General features: G+C 37.8%; 1 protein-coding gene across 1 annotated transcript in view; it reads left to right on the top strand.

Moving 5' to 3' along the window:
- The window catches only part of PRIM2 (DNA primase subunit 2), a 353,134-nt gene that overhangs the window by 154,087 nt on the left and 171,512 nt on the right, over positions 1-27,535 (top strand). Inside the window, exon 8 of the mRNA XM_019457515.2 lies at positions 27,172-27,239. Coding sequence (XP_019313060.1) covers positions 27,172-27,239 — 68 coding nt within the window. The remainder of the gene's footprint in view (positions 1-27,171; positions 27,240-27,535) is intronic.

Raw genomic sequence — 27,535 nt, 5'->3', positions numbered from 1 at the left:
CTGTTAGGTTAGCTATATGGGGTGATTAGTAGAGGGATAAATATCCACAGTGAAAGTTCAGATTCTGTGACCATGTGACATAAGCTAGGAGATCATAGTTTCACAGACTTCTGGACACAGGGGTTAGTTTAGTGCATCTTACCCTAAACTGAGCTGGTGGGCAGAGTACTTGGCTCTATTCTCTGAGGCCCTGCCATTCCTCTGTTTACTGAAGCTCTTTCTTAGACTCTGTGAGCTACTTTACTTCAACCTGGGCTCCTTTTAACAATTGCTATTTTCCTCCTTGGGTGGTTAAAATTTTCTATCTGTTCTTTGCCCCTAAGAGTGCTGCCTAATAAGGGTGGGCAGAGACATGTCATGTGGGTTAGTTCAGATGTTTGTAACTGTTACCATTAGATCTGAGTGGGTATTGGTCTGTGGAAAGGGCTGATGAATATAGTCCTGTGGTTTTTTTTTGTTTGTTTGTTTGTTTTGTCTCTACAAGACAGTAGAAGATACGAAAAGAATTAACATCTGTAGTTTGAAAACTCTTAGATTATAGGAAATATGAGTGTTGGTAGTAGTCCACACATTATGGCTAGAGAATTTTTCATTCATTCATTTATTCAGTGGGTATTTAATGAATACTTAAAGTGTTTGTAGGACATTTTTTTTTTCAATATATGAAATTTATTGCCAAATTGGTTTCCATACAACACCCAGTGCTCATCCCAAAAGGTGCCCTCCTCAATACTCAACATGCACCCTCCCCTCCCTCCCACCCCCCATCAACCCTCAGTTTGTTCTCAGTTTTTAAGAGTCTCTTATGCTTTGGCTCTCTCCCACTATAACCTCTTTTTTTTTTTTTTTCCTTCCCCTCCCCCATGGGTTTCTGTTAAGTTTCTCAGGATCCACATAAGAGTGAAAACATATGGTATCTGTCTTTCTCTCTGTGGCTTATTTCACTTATCATAACACTCTCCAGTTCCATCCATGTTGCTACAAAGGGCCATATTTCATTCTTTCTCATTGCCACGTAGTACTCCATTGTGCATATAAACCACAATTTCTTTATCCATTCATTAGTTGATGGACATTGAGGCTCTTTCCATAATTTGGCTATTGTTGAGAGTGCTGCTGTAAACATTGGGGTACAAGTGCCCCTATGCATCAGTACTCCTGTATCCCTTGGGTAAATTCCTAGCAGTGCTACTGCTGGGTCATAGGGTAGGTCTATTTTTAATTTTTTGAGGAACCTCCACAGTCTTTTCCAGAGTGGCTGCGCCAGTTTGCATTCCCATCAACAGTGCAAGAGGGTTCCCATTTCTACACATCCTCTCCAGCATCTATAGTCTCCTGATTTGTTCATTTTGGCCACCCTGGCATGAGGTGATATCTGAGTGTGGTTTTGATTTGTATTTCCCTGATGAGGAGCGACGCTGAGCATCTTTTCATGTGCCTGTTGGCCATCCGGATGTCTTCTTTAGAGAAGTGTCTATTCATGTTTTCTGCCCATTTCTTCACTGGGTTATTTGTTTTCCGGGTGTGGAGTTTGGTGAGCTCTTTATAGATTTTGGATACTAGCCCTTTGTGTAGGACATTTTCCTTACATGCAGAGTTTAACTCATTTGACAGAGTCGTTTATTGAGTGAAAACTATGCTGCCTATTTTGGGGGCAGAGATGAATAAACCCTGGCCTCTGCCCTAAAGGAGCTTGCAGTCCAGGAGAGGGAGGGCAGTAAGCAAACAGATGTGTGCATAGCAGTGTAGAGGTGCATGCTGTAGGGACACCAAAGAGGAAGTTGTTAGCTTTAAGGTTAAGGTATGAGACAGATAGCAGAAGTTTCCCAGAAGGTTCTTAAGGAGTGGAGAAGATGAATAGGTATTTGCCAGAGAGGGACATGGGTGTGTATAAGGAGAACTGGAATTCCAAAGAGCAGAGGTATGTAGTTACTGGACCAATGGGAAAAGCTGCATTCTAGAATGACTGGAGCGCATAGCCCAAGTGGAGGGAGGGTTAGATGAGAGATGGGGCTGAAGAGGAGGCAGAAAGAGGTCGAACAGTCTAAGTGAATGGGACTATATTTCGAGGGCAATGAGGAGTCACTTAAAAGATTTATTTCAGGGAATAATAGCAGAACAGATTTGTGCTTTAGCAGAAACAAAGTAGAGTGAATACAGGCTGGAAGACAAGACAGGAAGACCACAGAAAGCAGATATGTGAATTCTCATGTTCTTAGACACAGAATCATCCTTAGCAAAAGAAGATAATCCAGAGAATTTACCTAGCAGAGGCTTTAGATTCAGCTTCAAGGGGGCACTGGAGGGGGTGCCTAGGTGGCTCAGTTGGTTAAGCGTCCAACTCTTGACTTTGGCTTAAGTCATGATCTCACGGTTTGTGGGATCGAGCCCCATGTTGGGCTCTGGCTGAAGCTTGCTGAGTCTGCTTGGTATTCTCTCTCTCTCCCCCCCTCTATCTCTCTGCCCTTCCCCGCTTGCACATGCATGTGCTTTCTCTCTCTCTGTCTCTTTCAAAAGTAAATAAACATTAAAAAATACAAGAGGGCACTGGGCACATGGACAGATTCCTGATATGTTTAGTATACATGACATACTCAACTTCCCTAACAGTTGCACTATCTTCATAACTCAACCAGTCATATTTCACATTAAATGAGAAATGTAGGAGTCAGAAATGAGGTCTTGGAAAACTGCTAGATGACCAGCATTGACCAATATTTATTGTGAAGCAGCTTGGTCTTGTGACATGGATAGCTGGGGAAAGTGGAGCAAAATTGAGTAGACATTCAATAAATATTTATTTGGTTAATTATTTATATAAAAGTTACTGGAGCCACAGTCTCCCCCCCTCCAATGTATATTCCATAGAATATACATTTGATTTCTTCTAGTGTGAAGCATAAGGATTTTATTCATATTATAAAAATAAAGCAGTTCAGAAAAACTTGTATGCTGCTTGGCAAATACATTTAATGTTTATTTTTGGTGCCTTTTATTTAGCCCTTGAATCTTTACAGTCACTGTTGCATCAGAAAAACAATTTAAAAGATGACAAGTCAAGTTCTGACAATTCCCCTAGAAAGTTACAGCAAAGAAATGTCTTCTAATAAGCTTGTTTAATATTAAATTTTAATTGAAACAAGCACTCAACTTGGTTTTGAATCAGTGTTTTCAAGTCTCCCCTCTTCTATGAAATATTCATGTAGTGAAGATGGACAAGAAGGTGTAAGCTAGCATAAAAGAGACCTATATCTAATGTGTGTGTCGGGTGTCTGTATGTGTATTTGTATATATGAATGTATATATGTTGCTTTATAAAGAATTGTCCACTTTTGGGATAATATTGTGGTAAAAATGTAGCAATCTATATCATGTTGGGGGCTGAATTTATTTGATCTTTAAAAATATAAAGTCATTTTATTCTTATGGTACTAATAATGTATTTAGAGATAATGAGAAACATGTTTACCGGCTTGTGGAGGTAACATTTTACTAAAAACTATTTGGTAATAGGTTTTTGTCTTGTTTTGTTTTTTTAAAGAAGCAGGTTTGGATCCATTGGAAATTGAAATAATTTGAGAACTCAGTCAGTAAATGTACTCTGAGGGTAATTGCCTCAAGGGTTAACGTATTAATTCTGAGTGAAGCTCAGTCAATTTATGTAAAATCATGGAAGTAGCAGTAATGGTGATGGTGGTATTTTTAGTAGTGGTGAGTTAGCGGCAGCCAGGAGCTCTTAGTGGACAGCCGCATGTATTGCACAGTACATATTTGCTGAATAAATAATTGAAGGCATATTAGGTCTGTAAGTTTCTTTCATTTACTCTGTGTAGTTCTTACAGTAGCCATAAGAACCAGTCCCATCAGTTCACAGATGAAGAAATTGAGGCACTGAGGAACTGAATACTTCAAGGCCATATAACTTACATGGGCTAGGTGTTTGAATCTGGGCCTGACTTTAAGCTCCAGTTGACATCATTCATTACTGTGTTCTTTATACCAGATTTCTCACCCTGGCTACAGTCAGAGCATACACAGTATTGATTTTATATTTTAGGTGGTTGGAAAGGAGAATCCCAGTAAAATGAATGGCCAGTAATGATGTGATGTTTCTTGGTGGTGTTGGTCGGAATCCCAGTAGATCAGATTTTCCAGGATCATTGTTTCAGCAGCATTTCCTGTGCCCCTCATCATCTGCAGTATAACGTGGGCCAGGAGCAGTAGTCCTGGGAAAACTCCAGAGTTGATACAGTGAGGTTTCGAAGCTGTGCCTTTTTAACATTAGGAACTATGATTAGTTTCAAAGTAGAATGTAATTTAAGTCACTAGGAATTTCATTGAAAAATCTGAGATTCTGAGAATGTTTTTATACTTGTTAAGCAAGTGACACCTGTTACCATCTCCAGGGGAGGAGTCCCACTTTGTGGAGTCTAGCAAAGGGCAAGACCATCCCTGTCACCAGGGACAGCAATCCCAGGATGTCAACCCACTGTGTGGTTTGCAGGTATTGAGGTCACCAAAAAAGCCATGACTCAGGCAAACATTGGATAGAGGAACGCTTTATTCACATAGAGAAGAAGCAGAACAAGATCAGCTTCTGTAGTGAACCTTGGCTCTCTCCGGCCAGGAGGTCTTGCTCCACAGCCTGTCTGATGTAGGGAGATGGTCTTTACTCACCTCTCTGTGCTGCACGTGAAGGACACCATTCTCTTGCTGCCAGGAACAGAGATAGCAGTGGAGTTGGCCACGTGCCACATGATACACAGGTTTAAGCAGAACAAACCTGTGTCTGCACATCAGACCCAGAACAGGGAAAGATATTCCCAAACTGAGAAATGTGACCAGCACAGGCTGTGAGAGCTCTTTATCTCTCTGTAAGGAAGTGTTCTGAGCCCATGACATTTCTTCTGTAGCTACTCAAGGGCAGCAACCTGCAAGTGACTGCTTTCCTAACGATACTTAGATTGTATCACAAGCACTGTTTAAGAATTATTCTTAGTTGTTGGTGTTAGTCCAACATTTGGATTTGAGGTGTGTTGAGGTGTGTATTTTTACTTTAATTTTTAATTTTTATTTTTTTAAATTTAATTTTTTATTTTTTAAAATTTACATCCAAATTAGTTACCATATAGTGCAACAATGATTTCAGGAGTAGATTCCTTAATGCCCCTTACCCACTAAGCCTATCCCCCCTCCCACAACCCCTCCAGTAGCCCTCAGTTTGTTCTCCATATTTATGAGTCTCTTCTGTTTTGTCCCCCTCCCTGTTTTTATATTATTTTTGTTTCCCTTCCCTTATGTTCATCTGTTTTGTCTCTTAACATCCTCATATGAGTGAAGTCATATGATTTTTGTCCTTCTCTGACTAATTTCACTTAGCCTAAAACCCTCCATCTATGTAGTTGCAAATGGCAAGATTTCATTCCTTTTGACTGCTGAGTATACTCCGGTGTGTGTGTGTGTGTGTGTGTACACCACATCTTCTTTATCCATTCATCCATCGATGGACATTTGGGCTCTTTCCATACTTTGGCTATTGTTGATAGTGCTGCTGTAAACATGGGGGTGCATGTGTCCCTTCGAAACAGCACACCTGTATCCCTTGGAAAAATGCCTGGTAGTACAATTGTTCGGTCGTAGGGTAGTTGTATTTTTAGTTTTTTGAGGAACCTCCATACTGTTTTCCAGAGTGGCTGCACCAGCTTGCATTCCCATTTATTTTTACTTTTATGTATGGTGCTTTAAAAGTGTTATATTATTCAGAAAAAAAAAAAACCCATTGGGCTGTTTATATTCAGTTACCAATTCATTAATCATCAGTTACTTAAAGTAATCCTATTTTGGGGCCCCTGGGTTGCTCAGTCAGTTGAGCGTCCGACTTCGGCTCAGGTCACGATCTCAGGTCCGTGAGTTCGAGCCCCGCGTCGGGCTCTGGGCTGATGGCTCAGAGCCTGGAGCCTGCTTCCGATTCTGTGTCTCCCTCTCTTCTCTGACCCTCCCCCGTTCATGCTCTGTCTCTGTCTCAAAAATAAATAAACGTTAAAAAAAAAAATAAAGTAATCCTATTTTCTAATATTTTATCAGTTTACTGAATTGTAGCTTACTCATTTGCTGAGTTATTTGGGATTCTGTCATGATGGAGTGAATGTGGGCATTTGTCTCCTTTCCCCAAAACTAACCATGGAGAGATGACAGAAGTAAGAGGAAACCATGGATCTGAGGAAATAACTAAAATCATCAAGAAAACCTAAATCTCTTAGCTTGGGATACAGGCTAGCTTGAGGAATTGAGAGAAAATACATTGTTTTAAGGTTTTTTTCCTTTTAAAAAGTTGTTTTTGACTTGACTTCCTCCACATGCCTTAAGATGTTAATTGCTTACCCCTCTGCTACAGAAATCCGTATCAGTAGGATCCTGTCAGGGGAGGGCATAAGCCTTGCTGGGGTGAGGAGCTAATGAAAACAGGTATCAACTAACCAGCAAACCCAGAGACAGCACTCCTTCCTCCTAGAACTTGCAGATTGTCCCTCCCGAGTTTGCCTTCTCCCAGTGTTGCTGCTTTTAAGAGTTTAAAGGCTAATCCCTTCCAAAGGAATTGCCTTGTTGTAGGTAGCAGAAAGAAGTGGTCAAGAGTGATTATTTGGTGCCTATGGCTCATCTCCTTCATCTTTTTCAAATTTACCAAGAGGAATAATAGTAGGAATTGGTTTTTTGGCCATTTTTCACACATGTTTCTAGATCTTCTAACTCCTATCCTTTGGTGAATATGACCTTGTAGGCCAAAATGATTAGATATATGAAGAGTATAGCCACTGCTGGAAACACAAATATAATAATGAAAATGATAGCAATAAATAGAAATAAATATACTCAGCAATAAAAGAGGACAGTACTAGTATTAAGTATAAAAAGAATAAAGTAGAAATATTAGATATGACAAATATAGTAGTTGAAGTAAAGAACTTAATGAATTAGATAAAGAGCATGAATACAAGTGAAAAATGCTCTGATGAACTTGAAGATCCTGTTGAGGAATTCCTCTGAAGGCAGAGGAAAGCAGAAATTGAAAATATTGAGAAAGCTAAGAAATATGGAGGACAGAAATAGTAATGCCAACATTAAGATCATAGTATTCTCTGAAGGGAGAAAAGATATTGGCAGAGAGAAAAATATTCAAAGAAATGATGATGGTAAATAACTCAGAATTAAGAAAGAACAGAGACTTTCAAGGGTTAATAGGATACCAAAGATGAAAGGTAAGAAAAACCTAAAGATAAAAAAAATCCAGCACATCTTGATAGACTAGTGAAATTTAGGAATACCATAGCCAAAGAAATCTAAACTTTTGGAGCAAAAGAATTGACTGTCCACACATTAACATGAATCAGACTAAATTACCTGTTTAGCCCTGAGGTTCTCTGTTATTCTGCATATTTGAGGTTAGGGAAATTATTTGTGTAATATATAATTCAAAACTTGAAAAGTAAATTCATTAATTCATATTGCATTTGATAAACTATTTCCCAATGTAATAAGGGACATATTTTCTTTAGAACCTTACTTCTTGAAAACAGATTTAGGGTGGCTGATCAAAATCTATAATTTTGTGATTTTGTATAAATATTTGAGAAAAGTTATTTTCATTAAAGAATTCTATCTCTCCTTTTTTGGGGGGGTATAGTTCTATTTGACCTCATATTGGGGCAAGAAATGTGTTTTTGTAGCCATAGATGTAAAAGGGATGATTTTCTGTTTCTAGTAATTGAATATGACACAAGTAATTTTCAGTTGCTCTTCTTTGTGCTCTTAGATTTTAATTATTTACATTGTCTGTTATCACTGCTTGTATACCCAAAAGAAGTCATACTCATTTTTGGCTCAGAAATCCTCTGTCTGGTAGAAATATAATGTAAACCACATATGTAATTTAAAAATTTCTGGTATCCACATTAAAAAAGTTTTAAAAGGATGAAAGTAATTATACTGTATTACATACATACAAAATATTATGTCAATATGTAATCAATATACAAACTTTTTTTTTAAGTTTACTTATTTATTTGCGGGGGAAGGGCAGAGAGGGTGGGGAGAGAGAATCCCAAGCAGGCTTCATGCTCAGTGTGGAGCCCAGCGTGGGGCTCGATCTCATGACCCTGGGATCATGACCTGAGCTGAAATCAAGAGTCAATCACTTAACCAACTGACACACCCAGGCTCCCCTTAATGAGATACTGTACCTTCTCTTCTCCATAGTAGGTCTTTGAAATTTGGTGTGTATTTTACAGCATATCTCAATTTAACCACATTTTAAGAACTCAATACCACATAGAGCTAGTAGCTACCATACTGTCAGTGCATCCCTGAAACAAATGATGGTTCAGCATTCTAATTGTTGGGTGGCGTAAGAGCTTTTTGTAAGACTTCAGTTGCTGTAAGGAATCTTAGAACTGAATGCTCTTGGAGCAAGTGATATTTATATCCATTAATTGTAGCTAGTCATGAAAAGGAACACCAAGACTGCAAGACACTATTTGGTTGCTATAGTTTTCAGGGTAGAAATTATGTTAAAACACAGAAATGTGTAGAATGTTCTGAGTCTGACTGACTGGTTTTATAGTTTTACTTCTTAAGTCCAGATAATTCTGATTGTCCAACAGGCAGTTCAGATTTAACATGGGCAAAACTGAACCTTGACCTTTCCTTCCAGATTCCTGCTCATATTAGTGAATGGTATTTCTGTTCTTTCCTGGCACAGGGGCCAAAAATTCTTTCTTTGACTTCCAGCTAGAACATTGATGAAAAGTCACAGTCTGCTGTTGCAAATGTCCACTTGGCTTAAATCCTTAGTTCTCCATACTTTCACTATGAAGTGTCTATAATAAAAAAAAAAAAAAGTCTGCTGAGCACTTTTATGTAATGTTAATGTCACGTAAAAAAAAAACTCAGTGGAGATTTAGGACAAATATATGTATTTTTCAGTAGTTGACTTTAAAATTCTGTCAGCTGTCTGATAGTTCACATGCCAACACTGTTGAAGCCTCTTGGTAGGACTGATTTAGTTTGTGCTGGCATTCATTTACATTTGATTAAAATGAACAAGCTGAGAGGGCAATATAAGTCAGGCACAGACAGCAGAACAGGAAAAACCAAGCTTTGCATTTGGTATACTGTGCTTTGTACAGGCGATCTTGTGGCCGTTTGTTTAAAGCACTTTATTAGAGAAAGTAAACTTGAAGAAGTGTAAGATGCAGATCTCTATTCCTCTCAATTTTAGAACTGTTGATGATTCTTTAGTTGCAACAAAATGGATTTTTATGTCAAGATTGGCTGCTTTAAAATCATACTGATTTGGGCCTTTTTGTGTGTAGTAAGATCTTTTGGAACTAGCATTGCCTAGGGGTTTTTGTTCCCTTTCTCTTTTCCTAAGATATGTAATAAAACATGAAGATGTCAGATATAAAGGATGGCTATTGCTCAGACTTGTCCTTTGCTTGTCTGGTTATCCATCAAACACTATCAGCCTGATTGTGCCAGAAAGTATGAAATAATGTCATTTGAAAGCAATCAGTCAAATGATGTCAAGGTCTTTTAAAAGTCTCAACTAGCTGTTCTGATATCACAGGATGTTTTACAAATATGATATACTGAAATGATTACTCTTAGGAAATGTATCTTTAAACATGCTTTCTTTACCCCTTTCTTGATTTCATACCTTGTGCTTTGATTCAGATGGGATAGGTGCACTTAATAGTATGTCATAGTGGTCTAGAATCCAAACCCTGTATACTATAACTTGCAAGAAATATTAGCTAGGGTCCATTCCATCACTAAAATATCAGCTTATAGTTTGGGGCAGTCAGAACAATAGGCAATTTTTATAGCCACATTATTAAAAAACAAAAAAAGAAAACCTTCTCTAGCTAAGCCAGCAGGTAAGGATTCTTTCAGTTCTGAGACCAGCATTTCTTCTTTACCATAGAATCTAGTAATTATCTCGAACCTTAAAAATAATAGAAAAGGTCATAACCTGAAAGGAAATAATAAGAAAAATACCTGTTTTTCTTAGGAAAATAGAATTTTGCATGCAGTTTAAATTTACTACGTGATTTAAATTAATAATGAAATGATTCGTTTTTATATACTAAGTAAATTAAATTCAGGAGCTTGGGTCTGTGTTCTTAAAGGGATTGTATATTATTTGAAATGAGAAATGAGAAGACATCAGTGATTCAGGTTGTTACTTGTGATGATGCCTAATTTTGAAAAAATAAAAGGAAGAAAGAAAAGAATAGCATTTGGGGTACCCTGCTGTGTTTGTTGAAGCATTTCAAAATACATTTATTTCATATTCCTACTTCCTTAATCATATTGATGAATTTTGTCTCTAAGTTTATGATAAACCCTTTTGAAAATGCATCTTATCTGATAGAATACTGAGGTGAGAAGTCCAGTTGGCATTGTTTAAATAAATGTCTTTACCACAGTAAAGAGATTATACTTTTCTATTTCCTTTTCATAATTAGAGTTTGTCACTGATTTTTATGTCCTAGCAATGGAAATTATTTTTCCTATTCTGATTTGTTTTCAATATAATCAGAAGTTCTATAATTAATCACAAGACTCTAATTTTGTGTAATTGGAAGCTAGTCAGATATGTTAAGAAGCTCATGTCAGAAGGGCCTAAATGTACAAATTCTTTATTAGAGGATACAAATTATATAATAGTTTTATTTTATTTTTTTAAGTTTATTTGAGAGAGAGAGAGAGAGAGAGAGAGAGAAAGCATGAGTCAGAGAGGGGCAGAGAGAGAAGGGGTGGGGGGAGAGAGAGAGAATCCCAAGAAGGGCCCATGCGGTCAGCACAGAGCCCAATGGGGGCTCGTACCCCTGAACCATGTGATCATGACCTGAGCCAAAGTTGGACACTTAACTGATTGAAACACCTTTTAGAGGAAAACTGTAGGACTTAATGAATCCAAAAATAGTGCAGTATCTCGCTTCAGGTTAGAGAAAGAAGCTATGAATGAGATGTGAAGGAGCACTGGGCTTTTTTTTTACATTTAACTAAAAACACTTGCTACATCTACAAAGTCAGAGTCTCTATCAAGGAAGAAATCAAGGTGTTTTAAGACAGCAAGAAAATTAGGTCATAAAGGCAAGAAAAAGTAGCTGAAGTACTAAACAAATGAATACGTTTTGCAGCATCTGTTAACATAAATGTTAGAAATATGTTGTTAGCCATCTGGGGCTACCATACTTGAACTATACATTTGGATCAGTGATTTGAAGTTCAGCTGTGGAAGGAAATGGAACTCTTAAGTATCCTTGTTGATCAGTTGTTTTTAACAACCCAAGACCCTCCATTTCTTCAAGTGCCTTCCCAAGGACAGTGTTTTGTCACATAATACATCGCTGTTACTGATGCTTTAATAAAAATCCTATCCACTCCCTCTTTTTAAAATTTATTTTGTTTTATTTTTATTTTTTTATTAATTTAATTTATTTTTTAAATTTACATTCAAGTTAGCATATAGTGGAACGAAGCTTTCAGGAGTAGATTCCTTAATGCCCCCTACCCATTTAGGCCACCGCCCCCCCCCCCCCCCCCACAACCCCTCTAGTAATCCTCTGTTTGTTCTCCATATTTAAGAATCTCTTCTGTTTTGTCCCCCTCCCTGTTTTTATATTATTTTTGTTTCCCTTCCCTTATGTTCATCTGTTTTGTCTGTTAACGTCGTCATATGAGTGAAGTCATATATTTGTCTTTCTCTGACTGATTTCACATAGCATAATACTCTCTAGTTCCATCCATGTAGTTGTGAATGGCAAGATTTCATTCTTTTTGATTGCCGAGTATACTCCATTGTGTGTGTGTGTGTGTGTGTGTGTGTGTGTGTGTGTGTGTATATATATACATACTACATCTTCTTTATCCATTCATCCGTTGATGGACATTTGAGCTCTTTCCATACTTTGGCTATTGTTGATAGTGCTGCTATAAACATGGGGGGTGCATGTGTCCCTTCAAAACAGCATACCTGTATCCCTTGGATAAATACCTAATAGTGCAATTGCTGGGTTGTAAGGTAGTTCTATTTCTAGTTTTTTGAGGAACCTCCATACTGTTTTCCAGAGTGGCTGCACCAGTTTGCATTCCCACCAGCAGTGCAAAAGAGATCCTCTTTCTCTGCATCCTTGCCAACATCTGTTTGTTGTTGCCTGAGTTGTTAATGTTAGCCATTCTGACAGGTGTGAGGTGGTATCTCATTGTGGTTTTGATTTGTATTTCCCTGAGGATGAGAGATATTGAGCATTTTTTCATGTGTTAGTTGGCCATCTGATGTCTTCTTTGGAGAAGTGTCTATAAATTCTTCATAGATTTTGGATACTAACCCTTTAACTGATATGTCATTTGCAAATATCTTCTCCCATTCTGTAGGCTACCTGTGCTTTTTATTTTGATGAGGTGCCAGTAGTTCATTTTTACTTTTGTTTCCCTTGCCTCCGGAGACGTGTTGAGTAAGAAGTTGCTGCAGCCAAGATCAAAGAGGTTTTTGCCTGCTTTCTCCTTGAGGATTTTGATGGCTTCCTGTCTTACATTTAGGTCTTTTATCCATTTTGAGTTTACTTTTGTGTGTGGTGTAAGAAAGTGGTCCAGGTTCCTTTTCTGCATGTCGCTGTCCAGTTTTCCCAGCACCACTTGCTGAAGAGACTGTCTTTATTCCATTGGATAGTCTTTTCCTGATTTGTTAAAGATTAGTTGGCCATATGTTTGTGGGTCCATTTCTGGGTTCTCTATTCTGTTTCATTGATCTGAGTATCTGTTCTTGTGCCAGTACCATACTGTCTTGATGAATACAGCTTTGTAATACAGTTTGAAGTCCGGGATTGTGATGCCTCCTGCTTTGGTTTTCTTTTTCAAGATTAATTTGGCTATTCGGGGTCTTTTCTGGTTCCATACAAATTTTAGGATTGTTTGTTCTAGCTCTGTGAAGAATGCTGGTGCTATTTTGATAGATACTATCCACCCCCTTTACTACACTCCCTATTGCTCTATCTCTACTTCCAAGTGTTAGTAAAAGTCCATGTCAACGGAAAAAGAATTCTTGTAGAAAATTAAAATATGTACTTAGACATACATATCTTTTGTGTGTGTCTCCACTTTACTAATAAACATAATTGTAGACCCTTTGACATTAGTTTTAGATTATTTAATAAATTTAAGTATGTAAGTGTAGTGCAGAATGGATTATGTTTAATTAAAATTTCCAGTATCAGCAGTGGTACATTGTTTAGTAATATTTAGAATGGAGATAAGATTGCCAATGTAATGTGTAGCTTATGTCTGCCATTTATACCAGGAAACAGACTCAGCAGGAACTTAAAGAATTGTGGACTGTACTACTTAAAGAAGATAAATAGCATGCACTATGAAAGCCACTCTTCTGTCTGGGCAGTCTTTTAAACATTTACTAGAAGCCTATAGATGCAGTTGGCAATTTCAGTGCATATAGTACAATTTATGTGCATATTTAGGAAGCTTTATGAAAAACTTCCACATAATATTTTGCCTAAGATTCATGGTTACAAATAACAAACAGAAAAGGAACAGTTTGGTTGTGGAAAACCCAGATAAGTATATTTCTTACATTAAATGGGAATTTGAGGGGTAAATTTAACTAAATATGGTATAGATGTTTTGGGAGACAGAAATGATGAATGAAAATGTAATGAATAAGGAACTTTAGAACTTCTGTTACTGCCTCACAAATTTATTAAATGAATGAAAAACTTAGGAACTTAAGTGATTTTTAGAGTCTTTGCATATAAAGATTTATGGCTGAACAAATGTCAGTTCTGCCTCTGTGTAATTGTGGTACTTATACAAAATGAGAGAGAATGTGGCCAGTGAAATCCAGCAGGGGCCAGAATCCTCTCAGCTGACTTCCCTATCGCAAATGTAGCACTGGAGATTTCTCTCAGGGAAGCTGTAAAGAGTATAGATGTGGTATATTATGTTTTCTAAAGCTTTAGGATGGCCAAATATTTAGGACTAGATATATTAGGGAATGTAAAAAGTATATTTAGGACAGTAATGGTACTGTTTTACTCAATGGTAAAGTAAACATCTCTATAGTAAAACCAAGAAGGACAGGTTCTAGAATCAAATGCAAATTTTGGATGAGTATGTAAGACAAATACATGAGGCTGAAAAAAATTTGGTGCTTAGGACACAGAGGTCACCTGTTCCCTTTACTTGGGTGTTCCAGGTGTCTTTGGCTGAACAGTTTATGAAGCCCTCATGTGCCTTGGGGATAATATCACTTTTAGGGATATTGTGAGGATAACAGTCTGTATAGAACTTCTAAGAAAATGCCCTGCATGTAGTAAAAACATGAGGAGAGCTGGCTGTGTTTGCTGTTGCCTCCACAAGAGCAGTCCTTTAAGAAGACAAACAGAAGTTTGACAATGCATTATCTCTTGGGTGCCAACATGAAAAACAAAGTGTGTCAAATTCCACTTGCCAGATCTTTGTTTGGCTTGTGAGAAGTCTAATTGTGAAACTGCTTGCTATAGTAGCTTGAGAATTTTGAACCAAAATTATTGGAGTATTTTAGAAGTAAAATGGTTTTATAGGTGTTTTACTTTATGGAAGAAAATCCAGTGATCCATGTACATTTATCACTGCATATCTCTTAATACCTTTTTTTCCTTGCTCAAGCAATTGTTTTACATTTCTAAGTGATGTAGAGCATCAGTAAGGTGCTTAGGTTAGCCTCTGAATAACAAGCTTCTTTTCACACCATAGGTTTCATGATAAAAAATCAGCACTGGGATGTCTGCTTGCGTTATTCCCAGGTTTACTCTCTCAGTTCTTCATATCATCCAGACCCCTGAACTGGAAATATCTTGTTAACTCTGCGCTGTTTAATATTCTTTGGCAATTAAACTACTTGGGCATGTTTAGAGCTCAAATGAAATCTATGCGTTTTGCTTGACAAGGTTGTTGGTTGGTTTTTAGAGCCTACATATTGAAAATCATGTTTGAGGCTACCTGATAGGGAAATTTTCATGTACTGAAGCATTGTACTGATGAAACCAAGTCTGTTTTGAAGATCAAGTAAGATAATGTGTGTGTGAGCCCAGTGAAAACCAGAAAGTACTGTGGGCATCTGAGCACTAGAGTGTTAGGATTAGTGATGAACAGCATCTCAGGCAGCCAAAGGGGAACATGAAACTGGGCAACAAACTTGGTTCCAGGAGGAAGGGGGAATATAATGTGGGTTCTCACAGTTTGGGATTTGTAATTGGGATCCATTGCTATTATAAGAAAATGGAGTTCAAAAAGAACAGGATTTTCCATTGGTTAACATCAATGAAGTTAAAAGAGCAGCTGCTTCTAAAAGTTAATTTTACTTGGCATCTGCCTTGGTCCCAGTAATAAAAGTGATAGTTCTGTTCAGCAACCTGTGCTCTCTAGAGCTATATCTTTTGTTGCTGTAAGGCCTCCATTTAAATAAATTGTTGCCTTTAGATTTCAAAAAAGTTTTTTCAACCTATAAATTTTTATCTCTTAGAATTGAGGTATAAGCATAATATATGCATCTTCAATTTAGAAAAGTGTTAGTATTCTAGATTTTGAGTTGGTATTCGTGGGTGAAGTAAGGTGCAGTGGAAGCCATCTCAAATCTTGTATGAAATGAGACTATGAAGGCATTTTGAAAAGCATTCCCACTTGTTCTTAATTTAAAAACACACCTGTTTAAAACTTGTGTCCACACAAAACCTGCACGTGGATGTTTATAGCAGCTGTATTCATAATGGCCAAAAGTTGGAAGCAACCAAGACATCCTTCAGGTGGTGAATAGATAAGTAAACCATGGTACATCCAGATGATGGAATGCTAAAAAGAAGTGAGCTATCAAACCATGAAAAGACATGGAAGAATCTTAAAATCATATTGCTAAGTGAAAGAATCCAATCTGAAAAGGCTACATACTCTCTGATTCCAACTATGTGATATTGTTGGGGAGGAAGGATTTCTTTCCCTCTGGGTCCTTCTGATATGAGACAGATCAATGGGGGAAAATTCAAGTTAATAGCATATGTATGGGGAATCGATATGGACGTGGAAATTCTGAAGACAGCGTGACAACGCACTGCTTGTATGACCTAAGGAGATGGATATGGTCTGAAGACACATAGGGGAGGAAACCATTAGCAGGAAGTTGAGGAGATGTTTGCAAAACTAAGGTTGCCCTGTTAGGTAGGGAAGTTTCTTAGGTAAAGAGGAATCACTGTTAATAACTCTCTTTCTAGTATACGCAGGCAGTTGAAGGGGAAGTAAAGAGCTTTTCCTGAATCTGCTGGGTTTTGATTGTTTTGAACTCAACATAATGTTTATGTCCAAGTGGCCCATCTTGGGGTGGTCTGCCTGTGGCCCCTACAGTGTTCTAGCAAAGGCAAAACTAAGGAGACAGCAGAGTAGAAAGATAAGTGATTGCCAGGCATTGGGGAGGAGAGGGGAGAGGAAAGGAAGGGATGAATGGGTGGAGCACAGAGGATTTTTAGGGCATTGAAACTGTTCTGTATGACACTAAAGTGGTGATACATGTATTATATATTTGTCCAAAACCATAGAATGTATAGCACGGAGAGTGAACCGTAATGTAAACTATGGACTTTGGGTTTGTCAACATAGATTCGTCAGTTGTAGTAACTGTGCCAGTTTCATGGGGGATGTTGGTAATGGGGGAGGTTATACAGATGAGTACATGGTAAATCTCTATATCTTCCTCTCAGTTTTGCTATGAACCTAAAATTGCTGTGAAAATAAAGTCTATTAAAAGTAAAAAAGTAAAAAACCAAACCAGAACAAAAAACACTAAATTTGGTGTCTTTGTCATTTGTGGATATATATAAATGCCACTGCCCTAATATCACTGGAAGAGAGAGTAAGTACTATTCTGCCTCTTTGAGCAGAACAAGATTGTATGAAAGGAAAGGTCTAACTCGTGCTGATTACCTATCTTGGAGTTCTTTTAAGGTACAACTTTGATATTAGTGCATATTGTCATTCCTCTTGAGTTTTGTAAGGAAGGTGAAATCAGTGGTAGAGGGTAAAACCCCAGAGAACAAAATTGAGCAATATTTTCCAAGTGAGCATTGTTTTCTTGTCATTTTTATGTGTTTTAATTTAGCCAGTGTTGGGCTAGTCGTTCAGAAAGAAGGGATTTATTATTTTAAAATGAAGCCACCCTTTTGTTCTTCATTTTCAACTGATTGAGTCACCTTTGTTTTTGAAATGTCTATTGACTCTTAAAGAATCATGTACCGTATTTACCTATGTAGTTTAGCTCCTTGTGTATTTTTGCTCCTTCCCTTCATGCCCATCATTTGAAGAAGAAAATCATGATTTCTTTTTCCCCTTTCTACAGGGCCCTTTAAAAATTCTGCTTCAAAATAACGACTGGCTGATAGCACAGTCTCCTTTAACATGTTAAGAGCAACAGCTTCACAGCTGGAGGCAGAATGCTTTCCTTAGGGAACATTTTCATTTACAAACTGTAATTCATTTATTCCAGGTGTTTATTGAAAGAGTTAAAGGAGCTGTTGGTTGTATTGTCTTTCTTTCTCTCCCTCTTTCTAGTAAATCTGTAATTTCTCAGAATCAGTGTTATAAACTTTAAGTCTATTGGCAAAATTCCTTATTTTTCTGATTACTCCCACTAGGGATAGCCCACACCAGGCAGATAACCTCTAATTTCCCATTCCATATCCAGAGCAGATATTGGCAGTCAGTCCTCTTTCCTGGATGTAGCTTGGAATGAACCCTCCACACTGGGCTCTATAACCCTACTCGTGAATAACAGTTGGACATCACGCTTTATGTGTAATCCCTGGCTTTTTTTGCCAGTCCATGATTTTACCTGTGACTTACTTGCTGATAACACCTAAATTTATATCTTTAACACCATATCCTCTCCTGGGCTCTAGCTCCACATATTCAGTTGCCACTTGGGTATTCAGAAGCACCTCAAATTCAGCATGCCAAAACACTTGATTGCCTTTCTTCTTCCCAACCTCCTCTTCCTATAGCTACTATGTTGCAGTTAATAGAGTAATCTACCTGCCTAGATGTCCTCTATAGCATATGCTTCTGTTTTAGGCATAAAATTATGCGGAGTATACCTCCTTCATACTTCTCACATTCATGTCTTCCTTTCCACTTCCTTGCCACTGTTTCTATCATAGTTGGATTCTTTATCTTAGATACCTGGATCACTCACCTACAAACAGTTCCTCATACTGCTAGAAAATCACTCAGCCTTACTTTCCTCTCTTGAACTGTTTCAAACACAAATGTATGCAGAATAAATGTATGCATGTACTTAACTCCAGGATCATAATTCTAAAAATTACTCTTTCCATGCTGATCTGATTGGAGTGGAAAGTCTCAGAAGAAAATATTTGTGTGTTTGCCTTACTCTTGAAAAGATAGGAGAGCCAAGCATGCTTTATATCTATGGTTTCCATCCTTGAGTAGATTAATCTTCTAATTGCTATTTGAATTTAAATTTTCTTGCAACTTTGTGTCCTTTTGAGCTGGAAGTGTTTTAAGACTCCTTTCAAAATAACTTCTCTACCAGGAAGTGCATCCCATTTAACAATAGTTAAATAGTTAACAATAGTATCTTGAAAATTGTTTAACATAGCTCCTTCATTATGTAACAATTTACATAAATGACAAAGGACTTTTTTTTTTTTTTTTTTTACATCTAAGTGAGCTGTATTTGAATAGAATCACTTGTACACTGTTCCTGACTCATTTTCTGTAAATTTTTGAAACGGATGTGTCTTGCCAGGTTATGGTTTTTTAATGGGTGTTCACTGTAGAAGACTTTTAACTTTGATGTATGTTTTAAACTTTCAGTATTGTTGGGAAAATTATATTTTAGTAGACATTTTTGTTTTATTTGTAGCTATTACTGAATGACCAAAACAAAACAAAAAAAAAACCCACATCAAAAGACATAGATTAGAAGGAAGGAACTATGTTGTGATTACTTTTTAGTATTTAGATTTAGATTACTGTTATAGTATATCCATAATTTGAGTTTTGGACTGGTTTTTTGTTTTGTTTTGTTTTTTTTGGACTGGTTTATTTATTTATTTTTTTTTTAAATTTTTTAATGTTATTTTTGAGAGAGAAAGAGACACAGAGTGCAGGCAGGGGAGGAGCAGGGAGAGGGAGACACAGAATCTGAAGCAGGCTCCAGGCTCTGAGCTGTCAGCACAGAGTCCGATGCGGGGCTGGAACTCACTGACCACGAAAATATGACCTGCGCAAAGTCGAACGCTTAACCAACTGAGCCACCCAGGTGCCCCTGGACTAGTGTTTTTGGGCTACTTGTTTCCTTTGAAATAGGGAGCTATAGTTTCAACTGCATTGAGTGCTTCCCCTCGTTGTAAAAGGAGGACTTAAGATACTCCAGTCAGCTAGAAATGAAAAGAGAAATGTGTGTGGTCCCTCTAGTTGATAGGTCATATTTACTTACGAAAACTTGAGAAAGGCAACACCAAAAAGGCCAGTGTCTAGGGGAGACTTTTCTAAGCTCATGGTTCCATTGGAAATGTTTGAGCGAGGTGAATCTTTCATCTTCTCTACAGTATTTATTGAGTGCCTACTGTATGCCACACCATATGCCGTTTTAAGCAGTGGGGGAAAAGTGGGGGGCAAGACAGAATAGACAGAGTTTATATTCTTTTGGGAAGAGAAAGACACAAGTAAGAGAAAGACAAGCACAATTTCAGATAGTGATGAATGTTGTGAGATGACTGAGTAACGATACCTGCAGAGAGGGTGCTGCTTTACCACCAGTGATTAGGGAAGGCCTGTGGGCGGAAGTTACATTTGAGCCAAGTTGCAAATAATGCTAAGGAGCCTTCAGTGCAAAATTTGGGAATCTTCAAGACTGAAAGTTTATGGGTTGGTGGTTCTTGAAGAGCACTGCCCTGTTCTGAAAAGTGAAGGAAATAAGAGGAGACAGAATCACACTGGGATCAGGCAAGGGCCTTTGACTGCTTTACAGCTGTAGTGTGATTTGCTGGGAATCGTGGAGAGTGCTGTCTACCGTGTAGATGCTGATTTCAGGAGCTAGCACAGGTTCTACATGAGTGCGGTAGCTAGCTGCTTATGGTCTAAAGAACCCAGTTTCCGGGTCACCTGGGTGGCTCAGTTGGTTAAGCATCCGACTTTGGCTCAGGTCATGATCTCACTCACAGTGTGTGGGTTCGAGCCCCATGCTGGGCTTTTGTGCTGATAGCTCAGAACCTGGGGCCTGCTTCAGATTCTGTGCCTCCCTCTCTCTTTGCTCCTCCCCCACTAGTGCTCTGTCTCTGTCTGTCTCTCTCTCTGTCTCTCTCTCTCTGTCAAAAATAAATAAACATTAAAAAAACAAAAAATAGATCCTGGTTTCCTCAGAAGTATAGTGACAAAGTTGGACCACATGCCTGCAGACTTTCTCTTGTGTTTTGTACCTTTGAATCTATGTGGTATTTATTGGCATTAAAAGGAGAATTGTTAGGGGTACCTGAATGGCTCTGTTGTTTAAACATCTGACTCTGGATTTTGGTTCAAGTCATGATCTCACAGTTTGTTGTATCTAGCTCTGCATTGGGCTCTGTGCTGACAGCACTGAGCCTGCTTGGGATTCTCTCTCTCCCTGTCTCTCACCCCTCCCCCTCCTCCCACTTGCGTGCGTGCATGCATGCACACATGCTGTCACTCTCTCTTAAAATAAATAAAACATTTAAAACATTTTTAAAAGGAGAGTTATTAGATGGCAGAATCCCTTATTTTTTGTACTTACATATAGTGCAAAATGCTAGATACACTCAGTGATACTGACCGTTAAAATGACATTTTTTTAAGAATCCGTAATCTTGGGGCACCTGGATGGCTCAGTCAGTTAAGCATCTGACTTTGGCTCAGGTCATGAACTCATGGTTTGTGGGTTCGGCCAGCGTTGGGGTCTGCACTGGCCGTGCAGAGCTTTCTTGGGATTCTCTCTCTGCCCCTCCCCTGCTCCAGTGCTCTCCCTCTTTCAAAATAAATAAATGTTAAAAAAAAAAAAAAGAATCAGTAATCTGTTATACTTGTCTAAAAACCACACAAGCCTTGCATTAGTTAATTCAGTTTACTAGATGCATTCTTAATAATGAAAGGACATTCTGACAGCTCACCCCAACCTCTCAATAGTAATAAGAAATAAAGTATATGTTATGTATGCCAACTTTTTTTTATGGTTCCCATGAAACATCCCCACCTCAAACAGCCCATTTAGCCATCACAGATATAAACTGTGCTAGATCTTCCTTCTCTTTCATTGTTACATGTCAAGGACATTGCTGTATTTTTTTTTAATTAAAAACAACAAACAAAATGTGCAAACCAAAGCCTATTTAAACTAGACAATTATTCATTTCATGTTATAGAGAAAAGTTTTTAATGTTGAAAATCTTTATGATAGTGTATTGCTTTTTTGTAAGGCTGACAGTTGTGATTCAGTTTTGATTTAGATTTAGTTTTGCTCAAAGCATGAATTTGAAAAGCTTTAACCATGAGATGTAGATATGGATATATTTGCATGGAGTTATACACTTGGAAGTTTTTGGATTTGTGACACATTAATATTTATTAAATATCTGTTATGCCAGTGCTGGGGATGCAGTGCCCCTCATAGTCCAGGTAATGAACTCATAGCTACTTAGGCTCAGAAAGAAATTTCAGAAGAAATGATGGAGCCAGCAGTCCCTAAAATGAGGTTTATGTTCTGTCAGCAAAAGGTCAGCAGATGGCTTTAAAGAGCTTTGGAAAGAGCTTTATAACCTCATCTGCTTACCATGAAGAGATACATGCTCTTTTTGAAAATGCTAATTGTTTTAAAAGTTGAAAGCAAAAACCTTTGGAAGATTCAAAATCTTCCTTGAAATAATTTTACTCAGAGCATTGACCAGTGATTGAGGAATTATTCTTGTCAGTGATTAAGACGTTTGAAAATAAGTTGTAGGGAATGGGAAGGGGTGAGATGGGAGTCAAATCATTAAGTATATGTGTTCCAGAAACTGGAGCTATGGCAGATTTCTACCTGATATGCTCCCGTTGTGTCTTGTGCAATTGGCAGAAACTGTATACAGGCATACCTTCTTTTATTGTGCTTTGCAGATACTGCGTTTTTTTTTTATAAATTGAAGGTTTGTGGCAACCTTGCATTGAGCCAGTCTATCGGTGCCATTTTTCAAATTACATTAGCTCACTTTGTCTCTATGTTACTTTTTGGTAATTCTGCCAATGTTTCAAACATTTTCGTTATCATTATATTTGTTATGATGATCTATGATTGGTGATATTTGATGGTACCATTGTAATTGTTTTGGGGCACCACAAGTTGTGCCCACAGAAGATAGTAAACTTAATTGGTAAACGTTTTCTGTGTTGTGTTTGACCAACCACGCATTCCCCTGTCTCTCTCTCCCCTTGGACCTTCCTGTTCCCTGAGATGTGTAACAATCTTGAAGTTAGGCCAGTTGACAATTCTAAAATGGTCTACAAGTGTTCAGATGAGACAAGTGTTCACTTGTCTCTCACTTTAAAGAAATAAGCTTTGTGAGAAGGGCATGTTAAAAACTGAGATGGGCCTAAAGCTAGGCCTCTTGTACCAGTCAAGTTGTGAATACAAAGGAAAAGTTCTCAAAGGAAATTAAAGGTGCTACTCCAGTGAACACATGAATGATAAAAGCAAAACAGCTTTATTGCTGTATGGAGAAAGTTTTTATGATCTGGATAGAAGACTGACTCAGCCATAACATTCCCTTAAGCCAAAGCTAATCCAGTGCAAAGCTCTAACTCTCTTTAATTCTGTGAAGGCTGACAGAGGTGAGGAAGCTGCAGAAGAAAAGTTTGAAGCTCCCAGAGGTTGTTTCAGGGGTTCAAGGAACTATGCTGTCTCTATAGCATCAAAGTGCAAAATGAAACAGCAGGTGCTGATGTAGAAGCTGCAGCAAGTTATCCAGAAGATCTAGCCAAGATAACTAATGAAGGTGGCTCCACTAAACAACAGATTTCCGATGTAGATGAAACAGCCTTATATTGGAAAAAGATGCCATCTAGGACTTTCATAGCTAGAGAGGAGAAGTCAGTGTCAGGCTTCAAAGCTTCCAAGGACAGGCTAACTCTTTTATTAGGCCTTAAGGCAACTGGTGGCTTTAAGGTGAAGCCAATGCTCTTTCTTTATCATTTCGAAAATTCTAGGACTCTTTAGAATTATGTTACATCTACTCTCCTTGTGCTCTGTAAATGGAACAACAAAGCCTGAGTGATGGCTCATTTGTATACAGCATGGTTTACTGAATATTTTAAGTCCACTGTTGAGACCTCCTGCTCAGAAAAAAAGATTCCTTTCAAAATATTGCTGCTCATTGACAATGCTCACCCAAGAGCTCTGACGGAGATATAGAACAAGATTAATGTTTTCATGCCTGCCAATACAATATATAAGGAGTAACTTCAACATTCAAGTCTTATTAATTAAGAAATGTATTTTGTGACATTGTAGCTGCCATACATAGTGATTCCTCTGATGGTTCTGGGAAAGTAAATTGAAAACCCAGACAGGATTCAACATTCTAGATGCCATTAAGAACATTTGTGATTCATGGGAAGAGGTCAAAATATCAACATTAATAGGAATTTTGGAGGAGTTGATTCCAACCCTCATGGATGACTTCAGGGGTTCAAGACTTCAGTGGAGGAAGTAGCTGCAGATGTGTTGGAAATAGCAGGAAAACTAGACTTAGAAGTGGAGCCTGAAGATGCGCTTGAATTGCTGCAAGCTCATGATCAAACTTGAACAAACGAGGAGCTACTTCTTATGGATGAGCACAGAAAGTGGTTTCTTGAAATGGAAGGTACTGGTAAAGATGCTGTGAAGATGGTTGAAATGACAACATAGGATTTAGAACATGACATAAACTTAGTTGAGGAAGCAGCGGCAGGGTTTTAGACGATTGACCCTAGAACTTCTGTGGGTATAATGCTATCAAACAGCATTGTGTGCTACAGAGAAATCATTCCTGAAAGGAAGAGTTAATGGATGTGGCAGACTTCTCTTTTATTTTAAGAAATTGCCACAGCCACCTCATCCTTCAGCAGACACTACCCTGGATCAGGCAGCTGCCATCTACATTAAGGTGAGACCCTCTACCAGCAAAAAGATTGTGACTTGCTGAAAGCTCAGAGGATGGTTAGTATTTTTTAGCAGTAAAGTACTTCTAAAGTAAGTACATTTTTTTTAGACGTAATGCCATGCATACTTAATAGGCTACAATATAGTGTAAATATAACTTTTATGTGCACTGGGAAACCAGACAATCTACTTGATTCACTTTTTTTTTTGCAATATTTGCTTTATTATGTTAGTCTGGAACGGAACCTGCAGTATCTCTGAAGTGTGCTTGTCGTCAGTCACACTCATCCTGTGCCCAGTGTTTCAGCAGTGTGGCTCAACAGGACATTTTAGAATGTCTAATGAAAGAGCAGGTGTAATAACTTCAGCCTAATGAGGGGAATGGTTAACTTTCATTTTGAAAATTTCAATTTGGCCTTTGTGTGGAGAATAAATTAGGGAAGAGGCAAGAGTGGAAGCAGAAACAACAGTGAGTGGAGATGTATTAATAGTTTAGGAAAAAGGAAATGAAGGCTAAGATTATGATAGCATTGAGTTGAGAAATTTTCTCTGTATGGAATGAACAATATATTTTGAAATATATTGCAGTTACTGGAGTGTTTTTGTTTGCTTTCATTTAGAAAAGACAGTTTCTGCATAGCATGCAGTTAGAAAGCATGCTATGTAGATTGACAGAAGTAACTGAAAAAGCCCAGTCTGTCTTCTCCATCTGTTTTCAGAAAATTCACTTTTGAAATATCTAGATAAATTTTCTTTTTTGAGCATAACTCTGGTTCTGAGCCATGCAGTCTCTTAGATGATATTTTATTAAGGGATTTGACACTAGCAGATATCGTGTGTATTAAGGTGTTATGTTTATAAAGTTTTGGCTCTTTTTAAGTTAATTTATTTTGAGAGAGAGCGAGTACACACTTGGGGAAGAGCAGAAAAAGAGAATCTCAAGCAGGCTCCACACTCTCAGTGCAGAGCCCAATGTGGGGCTTGAACTCACAAACTGTGAGATCATGACCTGAGCTGAAGTCAAGAATGGGATGTGGGGTGCCTGGGTGGCTTAGTCGGTTAAGCGTTCGATTTCGGCTCTGGTCATAATCTCGTGGTTCATGAGTTTGAGCCTTGCCATCAGGCTCTCTGCTGTGTTTTTTTAAATGAAAAAACAAAAACAAAAAAAGAGTTGGATGCTTAGCTGACTGAGCCATTCAGGTGCCCCAAAAGTGTTTTGTTTATAAAACCTTATAAAACATACATTTTATGTCATGAAGTATAGATTTAACATTTCTTAGAGATACTGAGAGTCTTTTGTCTATGCTAAATTTGCAGCAGACGGTCTCACTTTATTTTAAATTAGTTGATGACTGTTGACTCGTGTTAACTCTTGTCCCAAAGTGGGAATGTCTCTCCATTATTATTAATTAGATGATTTAATTAGAATGACTTCACATGTGGCATTTTGGTCAACATTTTTTCCCCACAAGCATGGTATATATTAGATGTTTTAAAAGTGATTTTATTTTACTTGTATAATACTGAAAGTTAGGTGTTATGAGTTAAATGTGTTTTGTTTTTAGAACATTTTAATTAATGTATGAAATAATTAGAAAGGATACCCTATATAAAAGCAAAGGCTATCTTTCAGTTTGTCGTTTGCCTTAAGGAAGGTTCTGTTTTGTGAACTGTCAAATAATTCACTGGTACATTTCAATATCTATATTGACATAATAGGATCTAGAAGAAATCTTTTACTTTTGTTTTGGTGTTTTATTAAGGCTACTTACTTCAGGCTCTCTGGTTGCTTTGGATGAATGTTTTTACTTTGGGGGAGTTAAATTCATATAGTATAAGAGGGCTTTCTTTTAAGAACAGAAAGGAATGAGAGATACATAGAGATATAATTCATATTGCAATAAAGTATAGCAGAGGCTCACATTTTCATGATACACTTTCAACCTGAGGTATAATATTTAACAATAAGGCTTTGAATCTTACATTTTCTTTTCTAGATCATTTTGGTGTCAGTTGTCAATATTAAATACTTTTGAGTTGCTTCTGTGTGTTTAAAAGATATTCTTGGTTTCTTATAGTAATGTGGTTATCAGAATGAAGGAGTACATGGTAGAGAGAGAGAAAAAGAGTGTGTGTGTGTGTGTGTGTGTGTGTGTGTGTGTGTGTGTGTGTGTGTGTAACCAATTCTGCATGTAACCAATTTCACAGTGGCTTAGCTATAAATGAAAGTTCCTCTCCCCAGTTTCTTCATCATCCCACGATTCAGTGCTACAAGGTTGGTTGCTGTAAATTTAGAAGTTTTTCCATTTTTATTTACAAAGATAATGTATGTATATTTTTTAATTTTTTAATGTTTGTTTATTTTTGAGAGAGAGAGAGAGAGAGAGAGAGTGCAAGTGGGGCAGGGGCAGAGAGAGAGGGAGACACAGAATCCGAAGCAGGCTCCAGGCTCTGAGCTGTCAGCGCAGAGCCCAATGCAGGGCTCAAACTCATGAACCACAAGATCACAACCCGAGCCAAAGTCAGACGCTTAACTGACTGAGCCACCCAGGTGCACCTACAAAGATAATATTTTTATAACTAGAAGTTTTCTCATGAACTCATGAAAAGATGTTCTCAAGATATTCTTCCGTTATTCTTTTTGCTTTACCTCTTTTTTCTTTACTTCTAAACTCAGTGACCTACCCTGCAAAACTTAGGGCCATGTAGTTAGCTTTACTCACATGTGTCAGCTTTCTGTGCAATTCTTCACTTGATCTTAGCCAAAAGGCCGAGAAGCGATAACTGTGCAATTCTTTAATTTAAAAAAGAAAAAAATGGTGCTTACATTTTAAGTACCCCCTCTCCCCATTTTGCATTTAGCGTTCAGATGTGTTCAGTAATTGATCTTTGCCGTTTTTACTAACGCTGTTCTCTGCTTTTAGTTAACAGCCAGGTCCTTGCCTGCTGTGCAGTCAGATGAGAGACTTCAGCCTCTGCTTAACCATCTCAGGTAATAAGATGACATAACCCTTCTTACGCTTATGATTGCAAGTGCATCAAAGTGGGCAAAGTGTATTAAAGTGATTAAAACCCGTTCAGTTACTAAAAACTTAACAGTTTTTGTTCCTTGCTTTAATTCTGTGATGCAAGTTGAAGTTCTTAATATAATACACTTGCTACCCTTGACTTTGGGGTCTGTTCGAAGCTTTTTAATTCCATGAAAGTATGTAGAACTAGTTGATAAGTTGAAGTTAAAACAAGCAGAGGTGACTAACTACAGAAAGATCTCAACGGAATGAGCTATTT

Source organism: Panthera pardus, unplaced genomic scaffold (genome assembly GCF_024362965.1).
Source record: "Panthera pardus isolate Hobbes unplaced genomic scaffold, ASM2436296v1 HiC_scaffold_17, whole genome shotgun sequence".
Taxonomy (NCBI): domain Eukaryota; kingdom Metazoa; phylum Chordata; class Mammalia; order Carnivora; family Felidae; genus Panthera; species Panthera pardus.
The sequence above is the reverse complement of the archived record's forward strand: the minus strand, read 5'-3'. Positions and strand labels throughout refer to the sequence as shown.